At 36.7% G+C, this 20,802-nt stretch overlaps 1 protein-coding gene across 8 annotated transcripts; it reads right to left on the bottom strand.

Moving 5' to 3' along the window:
• Positions 1 to 11,449: 11,449 nt before the first annotated feature.
• Positions 11,450 to 19,509, bottom strand: LOC122297068 (protein MRG2-like). Of its 8 annotated transcripts, none has more exons than XR_006238606.1 (11): positions 18,927 to 19,507; positions 17,125 to 17,175; positions 16,896 to 16,909; positions 16,357 to 16,493; positions 15,514 to 15,554; positions 15,278 to 15,382; positions 14,988 to 15,067; positions 13,598 to 13,767; positions 12,907 to 12,991; positions 12,426 to 12,572; positions 11,450 to 11,823 (listed from the first exon to the last, which is right to left on the bottom strand). XR_006238606.1 is itself a non-coding variant. In XM_043106873.1 (11 exons), exons 1-10 carry the CDS (start codon positions 19,107 to 19,109, stop codon positions 12,491 to 12,493), a joined length of 948 nt encoding a protein of 315 aa, XP_042962807.1. In that variant the 5' UTR covers positions 19,110 to 19,508; the 3' UTR covers positions 11,450 to 11,823; positions 12,479 to 12,490. The 8 variants fall into 8 exon arrangements, 5 of the variants coding, with proteins under 5 accessions (XP_042962807.1, XP_042962806.1, XP_042962808.1 ...); XR_006238607.1 differs by having other exon boundaries at positions 11,450 to 11,724; XR_006238605.1 differs by having other exon boundaries at positions 11,450 to 11,790; positions 18,927 to 19,506.
• Positions 19,510 to 20,802: the final 1,293 nt, after the last annotated feature.

Genomic DNA, 20,802 nt, shown 5'->3' with positions numbered 1-20,802 from the left:
CTTTTTCGTGCTATCTTGGGGAGGGTTCTAATAATCTTGCTAAGCTAAAGGCCTTGTTAATAGGGTCGAAATATTGTCATGCTTTGGGTCTACATCAGGTGGACATTGAGTCTGATTCCTTGGTTTGTGTATCTTGGGTTCAGAAGAATCATTGTGGAGTGTGATATTTAGAAGATGTCTGGGAGGAGGCTATGAGATTGTACGAAGGTGGAGATTTTGTTATTAATTATATATATCGAGAAGGAAATGCACCGGCTGATTATTTAGCTAAAATGGGTGCTCAAGGTTCAACCTTTATTTGGAGATCTCTTTTGCATGTTCCAAAGTACCTTAAAGGATTGATTCGAATGGATAAATTGTCCTTGCCTTACCTAAGATGTCATTGAGTTGTTGCTTTCTATTGGTTTCCAGTGTTTGGTTTTTGTTTTGGTGAGGATGTTCTTTTTTGGCATGTGGAGTTTTGTTTAATCTTTTATGCTTGTTTTGTAATTAAGGTATTCCTCCACCGTAAGTGAGGGTTTTCTTAATAAATCTGGGAATGGATCACTCTTGGACATGTGGCCCCAACTCTTCATAAATAAATAAATAAAATGTTCATCAAGCATATATGTCACATTTTTGTCATGCATGTTTATTTATATTGTTGGTAGTTTAGAAGTTTTACTTGCTGAGATTTTATAAATCTCATTGTAGTAGTCCCAACTACTATTCCCCTCGGAATAGTAGACGATGTATCGGGGAATGCAGAACCAATGCACCCTCAACTTGACGATGTCGAATAGGCTGAGGAGGAGCCTCGGGGGTCTTATGGAGTTGATCCTCTAGTTTTTGGACATTATGTTGGAGCTTCTTACCATGGTGAAAAATTCTCATAGTAGTTTGATAAAAATGAGAGGGAAGTGCCTTGACTGATGGTATCAAGCTTTGGATATTAGAATGGGAGAGAAAAAGACAAAGAAAGAAGAAAGGGGCAAAACTAGCGAATCCATGAAAGCTTAAACAAGAGATCAATGGACTTGAGCAACTACCACATATTTTTGTTTGAAATGAATCAACGTGGAAACACACTAAACAAGATGAAAGAATGTACGTGTAACGCTACGAAGAAGGCGCGGATCACATCTGGGTCTTTATTTTAAAAAAACTAGTCAATAATAAAATTAAAGCTCCTTTGAAATATTATAAAGAACAAGAATTTCTTCTTCCTAAACATTCCAGACTTCAGCTACCCTTATCTATCAGAATGGGGTATCACTGTAGGCATTCTAATAGACTTGGAAAAAAATGAATAGAGAAATAAAGAGTAGCTCTATGACCAATTTTTGAAAACCAATAGAAAACCTACATTTTTTAAGCATTTTTCAAAATCATAAACTCACTATTTTAAAGAATCATATAAAACATCAAGATTAGGTCAAATCGAACCTAATCTTGGCGTTTTTGGTCTACCACTTGCATTTTAAAACCAAGGACTCCAAAAGTCTACAAATGTCACTTCTAAAATATTAATCATTCAAATCTAGTTGATAACATGTGTGACTAACAACAAAAATCACATTGCACTACAAATGAGAATTGGCTTCAACAAAAAGCCTTGAATCCGAAATATAGCATATATTTAACTTGAACAAAAAGGCTATATATCATTGATTGCATGCATAAAATCTTGAAACAACATATCCATATACCTCTTTCAAGTGCTAATCTAATCTAAGTACCAAAATCAACATATCTTAGAAAGTAACCACACCAAAACAACCATAAACCCGAGAGCCCCTAAATCATGCTTAAAAACATACTTCTTTTCATATTTATCCAAATCCAACAAAACCTTGGTCATAAAGCTTTAAAAATCCAACTTAAATCATAATTCAAAACTTTAAGAACAAGGGTTATAAAAATCAAACCATGGATTTAAGATCCTAAGGCTAAAATCCAACAAAACCTTGGTCATAAAGCAGTGAAGAGCTCAAGTTAGAGAAGTAGCAAAAAACTAACAGACACATAGATTTTAGATTTTTTGAGATCCGGTTTTTTCACTTGCCTCTAACTTGCGTGCGACTAGGGTTTCTATGGCTGCAGCTGATGGCCCCAGGGCCAATTCGGTGGCAGTTACTCGTCTATGGTCCTTTGCAAACTTGGTGATGGACTCCCCGTAGCCTCTCCCTAAGGTTATGGTGCCTTTTCAAGCTCATAAAACAGTGGACGGGGAGGTGTGTGTGATGTTTTCAAGGGAGGAGATTGATAGGTCTACTGCTCCATTTTAGTTCTCTTTGGTATTGAAATTCCTACATCAAATGTCATCTCTAGATGTAATACACTCTTTTATACATTCCATATGGGGCTTGAATAACAACTAGTGGTTTCGGCTATGAATTGGCCAAGAAATGTTTTTATTTGCATGACATCGGAAGCAGATTTTGTCAAAGCCCTCGTGCAGGAGACTTGTGAGATTGATGGTATTCAATACTGTGCCTTTCACTGGACTATGGAGTATCAAGAAGATCAGGAACCGGTGCGTGTTCCAGTGTGGATTTTCTTGCCGAGGCTAACACCGAATTTTTTCCATGAATCCTTCTTACAAAGTATCACGGCACCTATCGGTTGGTTTCTTAAGAGAGATAACCCTACTAAGTGCGTGACCCGTACTGATGGGGCACGAGTGTGAATTGAGATGGATGTTTCTAAGGAGCCGTTGAAAGCCTTGTGGATTGGTACTCCTACAAATCCTCAGAGTTTTTATCAGGATATTGAGTATGAAACGTTACCAACATATTGCATGCATTGCTGTGTGCAGGGTCATAATGTTCGAACATGTAAATGGGTTGGGAAGAAGCGTGATGCTACTCATAAATTGAGGAAGGAGGGTCTGAAATCATATCCAACTTGGGTTCAAAAGGAGCAACCTAGCACTCAAGCAAATGGCTGTTTGTTAGGAGGGGAATCGAGTAAGGCGATGGAGATTTTGCTAGGGGATCACTAGAAAGCATTTGACTCTGAAGTGGCTATTGTGGAAGGTGCAAATACCATGAAAGGAAAAGAAAAAAGTGTTTTGTCGTAGGTTGAGGAAATCAAGGCCCTGAATGCAGTGCCATTAACTGCCTCCGTTGAGACCATGGGGGATTCTGTTGTGCTGGTTGATCGGGTTGAAGAAATCTTGCAGGACACGGACCTAGATGGGGTCGTGGCACACTGTCTTGATCAAGATGATGTATTGGCGACGGTTCGGAAGGTTCCAACGAAAGTTTTATTACTAGAATTTGGTAAGTCTTTGCTCTTGAGGGAGGTGGCAGACTCTGTTCTTGATGCAGGGGTGCAAGAATGTGTGGTGGCTGAACCTGGATTTGTGGCTGAACTGCAATTTGTTCAAGGTGAGGTGACGAAAAAGGCTGAGGAACCTGCATATGTGGTTTTATGTTCGACTAGGGAGGATGGTGCTGAGATGAAAATTTGCTCAGATACAGAATCAGATGGCATGATGTAACATTTGGCAAAGGAGAAACTGGTGGTCTTGGATTCAGATTTGCAGCAGGAGAAAATGGTAAGGTTAAAGGTATTAAATTGAGGAGTTCAACTATGGTTAAAAGCAAACCCACTAGAGTGGACCTGTGAGTTCTTCTTATATTTACTAGAATGCTCGGGGTATTGGTACTTCGCACAGGTGTGTAAAGAAATTAATTTCAAAATTTAAGCCTAAACTCTTTGTTATTGCGGAACCTATGGTGGCTAATGCTCGGATTCTTTTATGGAAAGAAAAATTGAGATTTGCAGATTTTTATTCTAATGTAGCGGCTGGGGGCAAATTGTGGCTTTTCTGGAATCATGACACTAACCTGACTATGGTGAGTATGGGTGACCAATATATCTCAGTTATGGTCAAGGAAAATATTAAAGAGGTTTTCTTCTCCTTTGTTTATGCCAAGTGCTATTATCAGGATCGTAGGAGGTTATGGAGTAACTTGATGGATTAAATTCACAACAGGTCCCATGGGTTGTGATGGGAGATTTTAATATCATTCAGAATGATAATGAACACCATGGGGGTAGGCCAAGACTCTTGCTTGCTATGGAAGATTTTAACAGTTGTGTCAATGCATGCAGGTTGTTGGTGTTATAATCCAGTGGCCAACAGTTTTCTTGGTGTAGAAGCTGGGCATGATTAAACCATGGTTTTATTAATACACTTGCCGTGGATATTTTCCAGAATGCTCGGTTAAAGTATTTATCCCATAATACTTCTGAACATACCCCAATGTTGCTTTCTTTGGAGAGCCCATTGGTGAATTATGGCTTCCCTTTGTTCAAGTTTCAACAGATGTGGGTCTCACATGATAGTTTTTTGGATTGTGTCTCTCAAGCTTGGGGTGGCAAGGTGGTAGGAGGCTCAGCTTTGGTTAATATTATGATTAAACTAAAGTGGTTAAAAGTGGCCTTGAGAGATTGGAATAAGATCGTCTTCGGTCAGACGGAAGTGCGTATTGAGAATCTGCAAGATCGCATAAACGAGTTAGAGCAAGAGTTACAGGAGGGGTACTTAGAGTATATCGAGGCAGACTTAGTTGCTTCACAAGTGGAGCTATCAGTTTGGATGGATCGTGAAGAGCAAAGGCTTTCACAATAAGTGAAACAAGGTCGGGTAACGAAGGGCAACAGGCGTTGAGTCAATGAAAGCAGCAACAAATAAAAGAAATGAAGTTGTTTGATGGTTCTATTCTCTTGAAACCTAAGGCAGTGCATAATGGGGCTTATTTCATTTTTTTCAAAACTTCTTACAAGCTGGGGATAGATGTCAGTTACCTTCCCTGGAGGGGTTGGTTCAACAGATTATTCTGTCTTCGAAGGAAGTTTTGGATTCTCTTCTTTCTATTCTAATTGATAGTAGTCTGGGGCCGGATGGGTTTGGTTTGGGTTTCTATCGAGCTTGTTGGCATATTGTAGGTTGTGATGTTGTGGAGGTGGTGACTGAGTTTTTTAGAGGTATGGCTTTTCCTGGTTTTTATATAGCTTCTTTTTTGCTGTTAATACCGAAGATAGAAAGTCCTACCAGTTTTGACAAGTTCAGACCTAAAAGTTTGTGTTCCGTGTTTTATAAAGTGTGCTTGAAGATCCTGGTTAACCGGCTCTCCCCCTTGTTAGATAAGATTCTCTCTCCTAAGCAAGGTGCTTTTATCCCTGGTTGAAGCATTTTTTAGAACATTAGCTTAATGCAAGAAATGATTCATGGCATTAATAAACCATGTCATGGTGGGAATGTGATGCTGAAAATTGATATGGCCAAGGCATATGATAGTATTGATTGGGAGTTTCTATTGCATGTTTTGACGTCTTTTGGCTTCTTAGAATTTTTTTGTATTCTAATTAGAAATTGTATTACTACTCCATGGTACTCGATTGTTATGAATGGTATTCCAAAAGGTTTCTTTTAAGGGGGAGAGATTTGCGGCAAGGGGATCCATTGTCGTTGTATCTATTCATTTTAGTTGAAGAAGTCTTAACTCAACTGATAAAAAGAGAAGTAGCATCGGAGAAGATCACTCTGTTTTCGCAGCCTAGAGGTACGCCAATTATTTCTCATCTCCTTTATGCAGATGATATTGTGTTGTTTTCGAATGGGGGAAGAGTCTCATTGCGAGCGATCGCTAATGTTTTGCACCAATATGAGGAATGATCTGGGCAAGTTGTTAATAAAAGGAAGTCTTCAATTTTTTTCTCCAAGCATATTAATCTTGGTTGGCGGTTCAGACTGCTTCGAACAACGGGGTTTACTGAAGGGTGCTTTCTGTTTACTTATTTGGGAGTGCCTATAGTTTATGGCACGTTGCTTGGTGTCCATTTTGAGGATATTATTAATAAAATTTGAAATCGACATGCAGGTGGAAAGCTAGATAATTGTCTGATGGGGCTCGATTGTTTTTATTAAAACATGTGTTACAAATTCTGCCAATACACTGTCTTTCAGTGTTACATACTCCTAAAACGGTGATTGAAAAAATTCAATGAATCATGAGTACATTTTTTTGGGGAATGAAGGATGGAAAGCCAAAAAGGAAATGGAGTGCATGGATTAACTTTTGTAGGCCGGTAACTAAAGGGGGACTGGGTATTCGTAACTTGCATGAGGTTCAGAGTTCTCTCCATATGAAATTGGCTTGGAACTTGTTACAAGGATCTTCACTATGGGCAAATTTTTTTCTAAGTAAATATGTTGGGGTGAAACTCATTTCAATAGTCGGCGTTAATAAAGGCATAAAATTATAGAAGATGCTACTGCAATTCCTCCCGAAGGTATTGGATCACTCAAAATGGAAAGTGCGAGCTGGCAACGTTTATTTTTGGAGAGATAATTGGGCTGGAAATGACACTTCTTGCTCAACAACAAATTAGTGAATTTCTTGATTTACTCTTGAAGGACTGCAAAAATGATCTTGGTTGGAATGTGGAGTTGAGATTGGTGGGGACAGTAAAAGCTGATGAGCTTGTAGAGCATCTCGACAGTATTAAACCAGGTAAGGATTTGTTGATTTGGTTGCAAAATCCGAATGGTAAGTTCTCTACGTGTAGTGCTTGGCAATATATTCGTGTTAGAATGACAGAATTTCCTTGGGCAAAATGGGTGTGGCATGCCGTTATCCCTAAGAAGATTTCAGTGACCATGTAGAAGGTAATGCACGAGTGCTTGGCAGCGGATGACAGGGTACGAAAAATGGGCATTCCAATAGCTTTTAGATGCAATTGTTTCTCTTTAGGTGCCTATGAGGACATGAATCACGTTCTCACAACAAGGCAGTCTGCAGAAAGGATCTGGTCAATGTGTTCAGTACAGGTTGGTATGTCATCTATGGCTGGTAGGAGTTGGAGAGCTCTAGTAGAAAGCTGGCATCGACGTGCCAAAAATTCGTCTCAAGGTGGCGAGTTACTTGGCATCATTCCATCGGTGATCACTTGGAAACTTTGGTGCCGAAGGTGCAAGGCGAGGATGGAAGGGGTGCTAGAATCCAAAAAATCAATATGGTGTTCTATTAGATAGTGGTTTCTTGGATAGCTCTTCAAATCAAGAACTCAAAAGCTTTATCTCGACGTGATGAAGAGATTGTGCGCTACTTCCAATTGCCAGTTAAAAGTGCAAATCCGGTGGCTTTGCAACAAGTGTGTTGGCTGAGGCCAAAACTTGGATGGTATAAGCTAAATATTGACAGCAGCTCACTTGGCAATCCAGGTCCTTCTGGTGTTGGTGGTGTCATTATAAATGATAAAGGTGAGTTTGTTTGTGGTTTTGCAAATTATATTGGGCACAATTCTAATAATGCAGCAGAAGTTATGGGGCTGTTGTATGGTCTTCGAAATGTTTGTTTCTTGGGCATGAGGGAAGTGGAAATTTAAATGGACTCAATGTTGGTAATTCAATGGTTGCAGACAAAACGATGTGGATTGTGGTATTTAGAGGATTACTGGGATGAGATCTTGAAAATGTTGGATGGATTGAGATATACTATTACTCATTCTTATAAAGAGACAAATGCAGCGGTGGATGCTTTGGCTCTTAGTGGAGCCAATGGTTGCAATAGCTTGTGGTTTTCCTTTTCGGACCTTCCTTTCATAATTAAAGGTATTATTAGACTGGAGAATGGGGGTTTTCCTTATATTAGAATTGCTCGTTAATATTGATTTCATTTTTTTAAGGGCTCTCAAGCTTGGTTTTGAGTTAGTTCTTTTGTATAGTTTTTTTTCTAAGTTTCATCCTAGGTTTGAGTTTTGGGTGGGTGCTTTTTGATTATTTTTGATAGGGTGAGATGTACTCGACCACACTAGTGGCAAGCGTGGAGCTTAACTGGTAGAGCTAGCCTGGAGATGAGCTCGACCACGTTAGGTGCGAGCACGGAGCTCAGTTTGGGCGGGAGATGTACTCAACCTCACTAAATGCGAGTGCGAAGCTCAGCTTGGGTAGGAAATGTACTTGACCACGTTAGGTGCAAGCGCGGTGCTCGGCTTAGGTGAGAGATGTAGTTGACGACGTTATTTGCGAGTGCAGAGTTTGAATTGGGCAGGAGATGTACTCGACTGTATTAGGTGCAAGTGCAGAGCTTAGCTTAAGCAGGCGATGTACTCAATAGTGTTAGCTGCAAGTGCGAAGTTCAGCTTGGAGTTTGTTTGCATGACTGTTTGTCTAATTGGTTGCGTGAGACTATTTATTGTCAACGAAGAGTGATTGTTTTCTTGCTTTTTGTTTGTAGTAGTGGATTTATTGCCCCTTGGTCTAAATTGTTGTTTGATGTTCCCATTTTGGGGTTGCTGTTAGAGTTTGTTTGTAGTAACCTACGCTCAAGTGATCAGGAAGCCCATCGAACTCCTGGGTCCATCTTAGGGGGTTGCTAAGCCCATCAACTCGTTCCCGAAGGAAACCCGCGCATCGCAATTATGGAGCTTGGAGGCTCGTTTCTGAGGTTTACCCGCTAGCGGCGGTTGTGGCACGAGTGTCATCACTCAACATTTTCTAAAGAATGCGCTATATTGAACAGTTGTCGAAGTGCGAGGGTCGTGCAATTTGAGGATTTGCATGCCCTATTCCATGCAACAAGTTTGACGGCTCGACATTAGTGGTTGAGGGTCACGCAGTATGAGGACTTGCGTGCCCTATTGTTTACCCACAACTAGTCTGAGGACTTGATATTAGTGCTCGCGGGTCACGGAGTCTGGGGACTTGCATGCCCTATTGTTTACCCACAACGAATCTAATGACTCGACATTAGTGGTCGAAGATCATGGAGTCTAAGGACTTAGGCGCCCTACTGTTTACCCACAGTGAGTATGATGACTTGACATTAGTGGTCGAGGATCAGGGAATCTAAGGACTTGTGTGCCCTATTGTTTACCCACAGCGAGTCTGAGAACTCGACATTAGTGGTCAAGGGTCACGAAGTTTGAGGACTTATGAGTCCATCCAAAGCAAGTCTTAGGACTCCACATTAGTGGGCTAGGTGCTCAACTACACTATTGTGGCAGGAGTCTGAGTTCAACCACGTTGATGTGGTGGGAGAGGAAGTTCGACCATCTTGAGAGTTTTTCACCAAAAAGTAAATAGGTCAATATAATACAAATTGAGATTTGTAAACCTAAGTCATTTCGCTAGAGCGTGATGAAGGTCCAAAGTGCCCGCGATACTAAGTGGTCTATTCTCGTGAAGTATATTTCTGGAGCATGTAGCCACTCGGGTTCTTATGGAACCTCGAGGTGTTTCAGTGGTGAAAATCCAAAAACCAAATTTGTTAGTAAAAATAAAATTAAAATAGCGAGTTTGAAAGAGACAAACCAAAGCAATTCAGTCGCTACTTTCAATTCTCCCTCGACTATGATTGTTAGCTACTAAATGATTTTGATCTTTTATTTTCTTTTTCCTTTTTGTTTTGCACATCCTCTGAGCTTTACTTGCATGAGTCAAGACTCCTTATGATTGACAAACTGTTTGAAGAGTACAAATCTTTCTTAGAAGCATGTGTAGCTCCAAATAGCTGGATTAGAAGATGCACTGCAACTCAACCACGTGGGCGCTGCAACTCCGCCGTGGGGTCGAAAGGTTTTCATTTGAGATCTGTATGATGCTCCAGAATGTTGGTTAGTTCACTCGAATTGCACATGGGTGGCTGAATACCCTTGGGGGGGCAAGGAAGTTTGCTCATCGTGTGTATGGGTGGCAGGCCAGCTTTGGTCAGGCAAGGAAGCCTGCCCGCTATGTTGCTTTCTACACTTGGGTATCAAAATACCCCTAGGTGTGCAAGGAAGGTTGCCCACCGTGGAGGTTGGTCAAGACCAGTGGCCATGGAGGGTGGCGAGGAGCTTCTTCATGCAGTACATGCATAGTGGTGCATTTTTTCGTGCATGGGGCCTGCATGGTGCAAGCAGCACCACTACCTAAGATGGGGCGGGCAAGAGGTTGGCCATATTTAAGCTATTGCATGTGATGTCCAAGGTGGCAAGGGACTCCACTTTGGGAGAGGAACATCCCTTGGTCTCGGTGGCGATGAACACCACCCGACTCATCTTGGAGTCGGGGTTATCACATCAGCAGCAGAAACTGCTGACGGCATGTGTGGTGGACGCTAGTTGCCTCTTTGGCTTGCAGTTATCTGGTGAAGTGGTCACCATCTGTGCGTCAATCTTTTGCGCTCAATGCGCATGGTGTTCGCCGCCTCCATGGTCGGGGACCATTACGGGGCTAAATTATAGGATGTTGATTTGATGTTGAATAGAACCCAAGAATTAAAATGATATAAAACTTAGGGACTGATTATCTACTTGGCTCTTACAACCCTCAAAAAAGTTAAACAACAATATACTACTTTAATCTTTTTAATTGAGCATATTATTGATTTAAGATAGGATTGAGATTTCTTACAATTTTTTTGTTGAAATACTTTTAATAATGCGGAAAGAGATAAACATAACATATAAAATTGTCACGTATATTTTGGATAGTGAGATAATGTGATTTTAAATAAAAGTTAGAAAGTTGAATAAAATATTATTATAATATTATTTTTTAATATTATTATTATTTTAACATTTGAAAAAAATTAAATTGTTTATTATATTTTGTATAAAAATTTAGAAAAATTTTAATAATAAGATGAAACAAATGGCGCCTAAATCTCACTGTAGTAGATGACATAAATGCTGCCCTAGCAGGTGGCAATAAGAATTCCAATATTTAATGCATTAGAGTGTATCGGTTATGTTTATATCTCTTGATCAAATTGTATAAAATATTTAATAAAAATATATAAAATTCAACGTTTATTTAAAACAAAGTGTCAATATCTCAAACTATCAATATCTACGTGTCATTCTCCGTGTGACAAATATTGATGTACTCCGGCCCATTTGAATGTCAAGATAGTTTCATCTTATTTCATCGCATCTCGTCTCAACATTTAAATATAATTCAAATATACAATACTTTTCAATTTCAAATTTTTAATTTTTTTATTGAATCATTACAATTTTCTCAAACTTTCAAACAAAACATAAAAAATAATTCAATTTTTTCATATCCAAAACAAAAATTATATTATAAAATTATATTATAATAATATTTTAACTTTATAATATTTTAATTCAACCTTTTTTTTCTCTTATTTTTTAAAATTCCATAAAACATATTTAACTCAAACTGTTTTATTACCATTTATAAATTATTTTATTACTATTTACAAATTTCTTATCTGATCTCAGTATCCAAAGAAGCCTAAGTCTTCATTAATATCTTTCCTCCCCCATCTAACACACAATTCAAACCATTGCTCTATGTTATTTTCCAAAAATACCTTTTCCCCTTTTCGCCTAGACCAAGTGTACCGTCCCTTTGCTAGTATTTACATTAGTTTAATTTCAATTAAAAATAGAAAAATAAAATAAAGTAGGATGGAAACGATTCAAAATTCTTTAAAAAAAAAAATTAGTAGAAAAGTTGAACTTACTAGAATCTAGTCAATGGCATCTAATAAATTCTACCTACTATTAAAATTTGAACCAATAAATGCAATACTCTAATTTGAAGCAATGACTCCCATCATATGAAAGCAATACCATAACATTTTGAGAAGTAGGTTATGAAAGCAATGGTTCCCTTTCTCAGCTTATAGACACTCCAACATTTGGTATCCGCTATGTTTCACTAGAAATTGGAGTGAAAGTGCATCTTCAAGCCAAGATCTTGCTCCAACCTTCTACCTGTGTCAACTGAATTCCTTTAGTACTGCTGGCTAAGGTGTCTCCCCCAAGCAACTCACCCTTGAACTGATTCAAAAACTTGTTTCAGATGGGCATTTCCTAGGCATGTTGACCGAGATGCCATTAGGCGTAAAAGGAAGACTTATTTAATTGAGGCATGAGGATGCAACCACCATGTACTTAGATACCAAGGTCATGATTTATTGCCAAATAAAAGTAACCTCACCTTCAACTAGTCTACATTTTAGTCCTGTGACTAGAATGGCCATTCCAATTAAAGTAATTAACTTTGCACTTGATATCTTAAATTATTAGTAATTCAATTAGATGCATATCATTTTCTTCAAGCAAAGGTAGATAATCTGATTCCATACTGAAAAACATGCACATAACAAAATCACATGACATGCAATTATCATAATACCCAGACTTGTGTTACATAATTACCCATTCATCATATATTTCATGTTGTTGCTATCCATGTTTGTTAGATATCAATACTAGCCTAGGGTACTGGTGTACAGAACTTTATGGGGAAAGGTTATGTGGCATCATCCTCCCATAGATGTTGCCCATAATGTCCCCCCTCAAATTCACAAAGGCTTTCCAGAACTAACATGAAACTGGATGTATGTGTTACACTAATATTGAAATCCAGGAAAGCACAGATTCAAATTTCAAAATGGTGATAAGAAATCTACCTAAAACTGTATTACTAATGTACCATGTACAATGTTTGTTGCCGAAAACTTACAACCAACCCATCTTATTTGTTGGTGCTCATTTCAATATCTTCTGGTACGTGGTACGTAGAGAGGAAAAATGTACTCTGATGCTTCTGTAAAAACCTGCATCACAAGATGGATAATCTCCAGCATTAGTATAGCCATGATGCCTTGTTAGAAACTTTCAATAAAACGTGTTTGAGGCAGGCCATCCAGCCTTTCAATTAAATGAAATGCAAGGCTTTCATTATGCCATGCTCAGCCAAAATCCAACACAAATAAAATCAAGTTTGCCACTCGCTGTATAAATTTCAGCAATACAAACTTGATTTTTTGGATCAGTAGCATACATAGTAGACATCCTGAACAAATATATATAACATGCATTTTTATTTTCTTGATTTCATTTTTCACACATGGATATATATATGTTAAACATAATGAATAGATGCTATACTTGAGAAAGTCAATTAATTTCTGCTGCAGTTCCATCAATGTCTCCTCTTCAATGTTGGCATGGTACAATAACTCGGGCAACTTAACTGCAGATGGGAGAAGAATTACATTGCAAGCACGAAGTAAAGATGGCTATAACTTTTTAAAACCAAAGAGACCAAAAAGATGCTACATTAAGCAGTTTTAGAATTATTAACAATTAGAAAAAACTAGCACGGGACAAGCAACAGCAGCAATCCAATTTTACAGACATCTTTCTCTCTCCGAGGCACAATAGGTGTCTCATTGCTGCCCCCCAAAGAGGCCTCATTCGGTTTGCATAGATGGTTGCATTACGTTCACTGCATACTTTTTAAAGAAAGTTAGCAGCGAAAAGACAACAGGAAATTGGGATTTTGTTGTTTTGTTACTTTCATTGTCTTGGATTTGAGTCACTAAAAATCAACTGAGTTTTATGTAACCGTTGAATTTGCATTAATGATAGGTTTTCCAACGGGAATGGAATCAATGGATAATTTGAAAAGGACAACAATATTTTTTTGTCTTTTGATAAATAAAAAAGGACAGCAATATATATCAATTATATAATGAATTTTGGATATGGATACTATTTACTTACAAGTTTATCAAAAGGTTGGTGTGAAAACAAGCAGAATTAGTAATCTTATGGTAGACAAAAAAGATTATCCTACCGAAAAGGCGTAAAAGATGTTCAGCACCATATACAGTTGAAGGAGAGACATCATCTGAAATTGCTTCATCATATTGCTGACGCTCACTTTTGTATAGAAGCATCACTGGCAATACTTTGTCGAAGTAACAACGTAATCCTTTCAGAACTTCTCCAACAGAATCAGCTATTCTATATCCATTGGATCATGTTACAAAGAGAAGAACAACAGCTTTAAATAAAATAGAAATCTGTAACAGACAAACATTGCATATGCAAAGTGGAATCTCTAAATACAGAAGCTGCAGGGTGCAAAAATAGTACGTTTAATACTGGATATTTACACAAAGGCTCTCTTTTCAAAGTTCTGAACTTAAAGAACTATATCCACTAATCTAGGCATGCGGAGCACATCACAACCATTCCATGCAAATGCTGCAGACAGCTTGGCTAGCATGATGTGTGCAAAAAAGGGACAAGATGTAACTTCATCAACCAATGATTTGATATTTTTTATATCACCTCAGTTACAGAAACAGAATATAGTAAATATAGAGGATATTCAGATGCCAATGGCACAACTATAACTTTTATCATTCAATAACATAACATAAATCTAGATCTAAACTGTAATTTTGGTGAAAGACACCTCAAGATATCAGAATGAGTGGGAATATGAAAATAAATAAACAATGACAGGATTTTATCAGATGATTCTAACTATGAAGTATTTTATCATAAATCACAGAGAGAGAGATATATATATATATTCTAAAGGAGTCCATTGTTTTATCCAATGGTTCCTTTGTTTACAATTTTTTCAATCAGTAAGTTACATAGCCCCCAAGGAGTCTTGCACCAAAGAAATCACCCTCCGGGTGAAAAAGGACCATCTCTTGTTATTTGTTATCCACATAAAAAACAAATTGTTCTGTCTGGTTGTCTTTTTTCTTTTCAGGACAGTAAAGCCAAAGTGAGTTGCCAATAGTCACAAACAAATATTTGTGAAAACCAATATTTTTATTTCCCCCTCCCACTTCGACAATTAGATCATCAAAAATTTTATCCTTTCACAACTTTGAAGAGAACCAACAGAAATATTTGAATACAAAAGCCATGTTGAATATATTTTCTCCGTTGTTTTGAGTAGAACAAAATCAACAGGAACCTGGAAGCTACATGAACAATGCCGAAAGAGGAAGAGCTTAAAATTTTATATCGAGTATAAATGATCTTGTAGTCTCTTATCCATGAATAACAAAGTTAGGGAGCAAATATTAACCAATATACATTAATTGATATCATCAAATAAAAATCAGTCTAAAACAACTTACTATTAATGAGGAAAAGAAAAATGTTGAGTGAACCAAGGAAAGACTGAAAGGTGGCAAAAAAAGCAGGCAGGAGCTTACAAGCCATCCTTCTTCATCCTATAATCCAGATACTTCCTCAATATGTCATCAACATTTGGGGTACGTGGAAGTTTAACAAGCTGCAAGGGAGGACATAGATAAAAAAAGAAAACAAATCAAAGTTATAAATGCATAAGAAAAAATTGAAAACATATATGTACGTGAGTGATAACTAGCAGTCAGACAACAAGGTCTACTTTGATCCCTTGTACCTCCCTCCCTCCCTTTTTTGGCAGGGAGGTTGGCTAAGTTAGAAACCTTAGGTACAAAAGAATAGAGGATATACATACCTTGCCTAAATGAGTAATAAATTCACAATCGTCAACCAATTGTTTCTTTAGCGGAGGTGGGAGTTGAATGTTCACCAGCCTGTCCAAGAGTAAATTGCCATCCTCCTAACGATAGACAAATGGCTTAGTGAAAGATACCAAAATAACAATTGAAACCCAAAAATGTCAAGAAAATCTTTTAACTGATATGGATGAATTATCAAACTGATGCATCTGAATTGTGCTTTAGGCAATACCTTACTAACAAGGTCAGTCTTTCGCTTCTTGGCTCTTGCCACTGCATATAATTTACAAGATAGCTTAGGAAAAGGGAAAAGGACAGAACAATGGTTATTACTTAGTGATCAATCTTTCCACCAATAATCACTTTTCTTTCTGAAATGAAAGGATCTAGACACACATATTCATGGAAATAAAACTTACTAAAATTTCTTTTAGTTATTCTGAACAAATTTGTGGCTTCTTGCTTTACTAAGTTAGCCTTATATCATTCCAGTAAGTTTAGCCTATTGCACCTTAATAATGATATCATTCCAGTCCCACCATAGTTGAGTATAAGCAAGCCTTCCTCACACACACACAGAGGAAAAAGAAATACTAGAAAAGCACTTTAATGGCTCCGGTAAACACATGAAGGTCAGAATGCTTAAGTGAACCCCCCCCCCCCCCCCCCCCCCAGGGGAAACACTTTAATGGCTCATCTACCAACATGCTTGGGCATGAAACATAAGTTTGGGCTTCTACTGTTCATCAGCATTGCTACTTTTCTTGTATTGTCAACGACTGAAAGTTCTGCTATTAAAAGCAAGGAGAAAAGAACAACAAAGAAAGGGAGAATGGAATAATAATACAAGTTTTATCACTGCATCAAAAGAGAAAGAAAAGCAAAAAGAACAAGAAAGATAGAAAAAGGTGTTGTGTGTTTGGGCTATGCCTCTTTCCTATCAATAAAACTTTACTCTTATAAAAAAATATAGAAAAAGAAAATTAAGAGCATATCTGATACTTTAGATTTCATTTTTGTTTAAATGAAGATATAATTAGCCGTAATGAAATTGGCAAGAGAATAGATATATAACTGTGGGAACTTTTTGGTTTAATCAGTGATGCACGTGTATTCTTCTCAAATGATTGCTTCTTATTGAGGGCCTGCTGTTTCTGCACATTTTCCTCAGTAAACTTCATCAGGCGATCCACACCTACCCATTCATCCCATCTGTTGAAAAACAAGGCCTGAATTAATTAAGAATTACCCAGAGTTGATAAGCACAACAATAAGCCACACTAAATAGAAGAGGATAAGTTCAAATAGGAGAACCTCAAGTATAAAAGTTACATAAAACAAAAATATAAATCTCTAAAGAAACCATACATACCAAGATTGGAGTTCAAATTAAACGTGCTATGACACAAAATACAAAGCAATATGTTATAAATTAAATTATAAAGGAAGAAGAGCTATAGTATTTGGATTGGCATTCCAAAAAAACCAGATCCAAAAGCAGTAATATATGAGCTGTCGGATTCCACTTGCAATTACCAACCACCTCCCACATAGAACATTACAACCAAAATCAGAACATTTCAGATTTCAGGTACATTTGGGAAGCTCACTCACTTTTTGCTCCATCCCTGCACGGCACAAGAATTCAATCAGGATTCCAAACTAGAATTATCTAATTTTGCATAAACCCAACATTCATGTCATGATTGATGCAACTAAATAAAAAGAGATAAAAATAACATCTATATAGCAATGAATAACCAAAAGAACGACATAATACTATGGCACAACACATTGCTGAAGAACATTTAAAATATAAAATGACCAAAACTGAAATACTTACAGAATAATGAACAAAAAACCTCCACTCCATCTGGTATTCAATCTTTGTCACCTTGCAAATAAAACATATAGCATATTATACTAACCAAATTAAAGACCACAAACATTTACAACGCATAAAGTTAACAACATTTGACACATCAATCTTTCCGATAATCCATATGCATGCTCCATATTTCTATATTTTTTAAGATATTAATAACTCAAAGCCTCTTCAACAAGGCACTATTACGAAGCCAGATTGTTTCATAACGCTTGGGAAAAATTATGCTTTGCACCCTCGAACTATCGTTGTTATTTCAATTTACACCATAAACGACCAAAACTATCAATTTTCACCATAAACTACCAAACTTTGGCACTACCCTCAGTTGAGATTGATAAAACAAAAAAATATATATATGTGGCACAATTTAATAGTCATATCTTACTGAAAATGCAAATTGCGAAATTTTGGAAGTTTATGTTGAAAATTGATACTATTGTGGTTTAGAATGTGAAAAGAAAAAACCACGGTAATTGGAAGAGTGCAAAATGCAGTTTTTCCCAGTTTTTAATAAAAATTTCACAAAACACCATGCTGACATCAATTTTGTATTTTGAAAAAAGGGTGTTGCTACACCCACCGAGGGGAGGCACCGAAGTGCTTTTTTTTTTTTTTTTTTTTTTGCTTCTTTTTCAAAAAAATTTTAAAAGCCCTTAAACATTTTCAAAAAAAAACAAAATCGCAAACTCATTAAAAGACACTTCCTTAACCACTAAGTAAAAAAAAAAAAAATACAATCGGTGGGTTTTATCGGTGGGAATATTCCCTTAAAAAATAGTATCCAAACACTTACAAGCAATTGTATAAGTATAAAAAGTAGTCTTGACCCCAAGCAGTTCCCAAGTGAAAGTAGTTGTAGCACTATCCGGCTATATAGCTACAGAAAGAAAAGGCAGATATGTTTAAAGGGGCAAATTACATAAGCCCCTTGGGTTTTCTAAGTCAATTATTATGTATCCCATATATCCAAGCTAACCTTTATTAACCAGAAGTAAGAGAAAGACGGATAAGAACTAAATCCTATTCACTTGAATACCCAGCATTTTACTATTACTGATTACATAACCATAGTAGCCTTAACTGTTGACACATGAAAAAGCCGTTCTGAGAGTATATTTTGGCGCCAAAATACAACCGGTGATCCAGGTGGGGCAATTCTGCTGCCTTTTTTTTTTCTAAGTACAACAATAACTTAAGAGAGATGACATTTGCATTTATAAAATGCATAAGTGTGCGTAATCTTTTATAAAAAATAATAAAAATAGGATCCACGTTAAACAATTAATTTTTTAACAATAGACCCCACTATATTTCTAAATGATATATGGCACCTGCACAATTCATCATTGTATATTGCATTAATCAATTACTCAAAGGTTTAAATTGTATCGATAGTAAACCATAGGTTGCGAACTGTAATAACTACATAAGAAAATTGTAGTATCTGATGCCTACTCACTTCGATCATGACCAAAAACGCAAAATTGAATACTTCTTGAAAGAAAACAAATTTTAATCGTGTTTCTCGCGAAAAAAACGGAAGTCCGCGAAGTTTTCGAATTTACTTGGTGCTTCTGTTAAAATACTTGATTCTGGAAAAAGACAAAACAAACCAAGAAATGAGCATAACCCATTTTTTCCTTCTGTATTTTTTGAACTTCTACTATAATTATTTTGAAGAATACCTCGGATAGGAAAATCTGAACTGAGGGAGAAAAACCAAGATGTACCCAGAGAGAGAGAGAGAGGGAGCGTACCTTGGCTTCGTATATGCGGACGCTATGGAAAGCAAGGACCTTTTCTCCTTCTGAGAAGGGGCAGGAATCAGTGTCAGGAGGGCAATCGCCGTCGTCGCCGTCAATTTCCATGTCGGTCTCGGTCTTGGTGATGTCGGACTCGGTGGCGGAGGAATCAGTAGCCCCAGTCTTTGAGCTTCCCATTTCGGCGGTCGATATAGAAAATATATCCGATCGATCCTACGGGATTCTTGAACAAAGTTTGATTGCGAGGACGCCCAAGGAACTGAGAAATTCTGGGTGTTTTCTGTGCTTTGTCTAAACGCACCGCCTTTGTTCGAATTAATCGCTAACTTGTCGAAGTTGACTCATCATTTCACTATGGTTTTTTAAAAAGCATCACGGGATGATGTCGTCGTCCCTAACAAACTTTTTTCTTTTTTGGGATAGGCCTGAAATTGTTTGAGGATTTGAAGGTAGAAAAATTAATAATCAGTGATTTGGGATTAAAATGACTTCAAACTGGTTAATGGCTTCGTGAAATGCTTTGGTCATGTTTGGTAAAGTTCATAAAGAGAGATTGTTTTCGTAAAAGCAATCTATAAATGACGTGATTTTATGTATCGTGTTTATAAAATTATTTTTATTTTAAAATTGATCTAATAAATAATTTAAAGTCGCGTAATTTATAAAAATATTATTGGGACGGTTTTTATCCATTAAATAGGTTGAATGTGGGTGGAAATGAGAGGTGCTATTCTTTGAAATGAGAGGGTGAAATGCTCATGGCTGTGTAGAAAGGAAGATTCTGTATATGAGTTGTTCGAAATTAAGGCCCTTGCTCTTGTACGGGGTCTTCAAATGCTTCAACCAATGGGCGTCCGATTTGATTTTAGATGGTTGATTCTTTGGTCATTGTGAAAGCAATGTCTTCTGATTCTAAGCATTTGTTCAATTATGACCCATTATTAGATAGATTAAGACTTAATTCAATATAAAAACAGTTTCATCTCATCTCGTTTTATCTGGACAATATTTTTAAATTTTTATATAAAATATAATAAATAATTTAAATTTTTTAAATCTCAAAATAATAATAATATTAAAAAATAATATTTTATTTAATTTTTAATTTTAATATAAAATTGTCTCCGCTGACTATTCAAACTACATCTAAATCTTTGCCATCCTATTTACGGCATTCAAAAATTGTTCATGCGGCTAGGCAAAGAAATGAGGCAGCCCATGATCTCTTAGTTCTTCACGCAAGATCGGTGGATACGTACAAATATTACAATGGTGCAGAAATCTCAATCATTTTTGGCTAGTAGGCTTTCCACTAACAGAAATGTTAAAGCTAAGCATGAGGATCCGAAAGTGATTTTTATTTTTTATTTTTTTTCAACTTAGTGATTAAAGAAATATTTTTTAATAATATTATGAATTTTTTTATAAAAAAATAAACAAAAAATGAAAATTACACTGTAGAGTTCAGCCAATCTTCTGCTAATAATACTGCATTTTCTGGGGATTGATGTTGTCTTATTTATATTAGTTGGACGCTTTGTTGTTTGTTCACTCTGGCTTTATGTTTTCTGTTTGTTTGTTGAATGTACCGCACACTCTCATTAACTATTAAAATTAGACTTTTTATATAGATTTTAAATTTCTCCACTTCTTTTTAAAAAAGTATGCGAGATTTGTGTATCATAAGACTGTACAAATCATTATCTTTTTTAAAATCGTTCTAATTCAAATTGAATATCTATGGGTCCAAAAAAAACAATATTATTTCAATTTTATCCACTCAATTATCAAAATTTTAATGAATAAGCACAAAAATTCAAATAAAAAATATAATAAGAAATTATATTTTAACAATATTTTACCCATTCTC

Source organism: Carya illinoinensis, chromosome 15 (assembly GCF_018687715.1).
Source record: "Carya illinoinensis cultivar Pawnee chromosome 15, C.illinoinensisPawnee_v1, whole genome shotgun sequence".
In the NCBI taxonomy this organism is placed as follows: Eukaryota; Viridiplantae; Streptophyta; class Magnoliopsida; order Fagales; family Juglandaceae; genus Carya; species Carya illinoinensis.
Note: the sequence above shows the minus strand (reverse complement) of the source record. Positions and strands in the feature narration are given on the sequence as shown.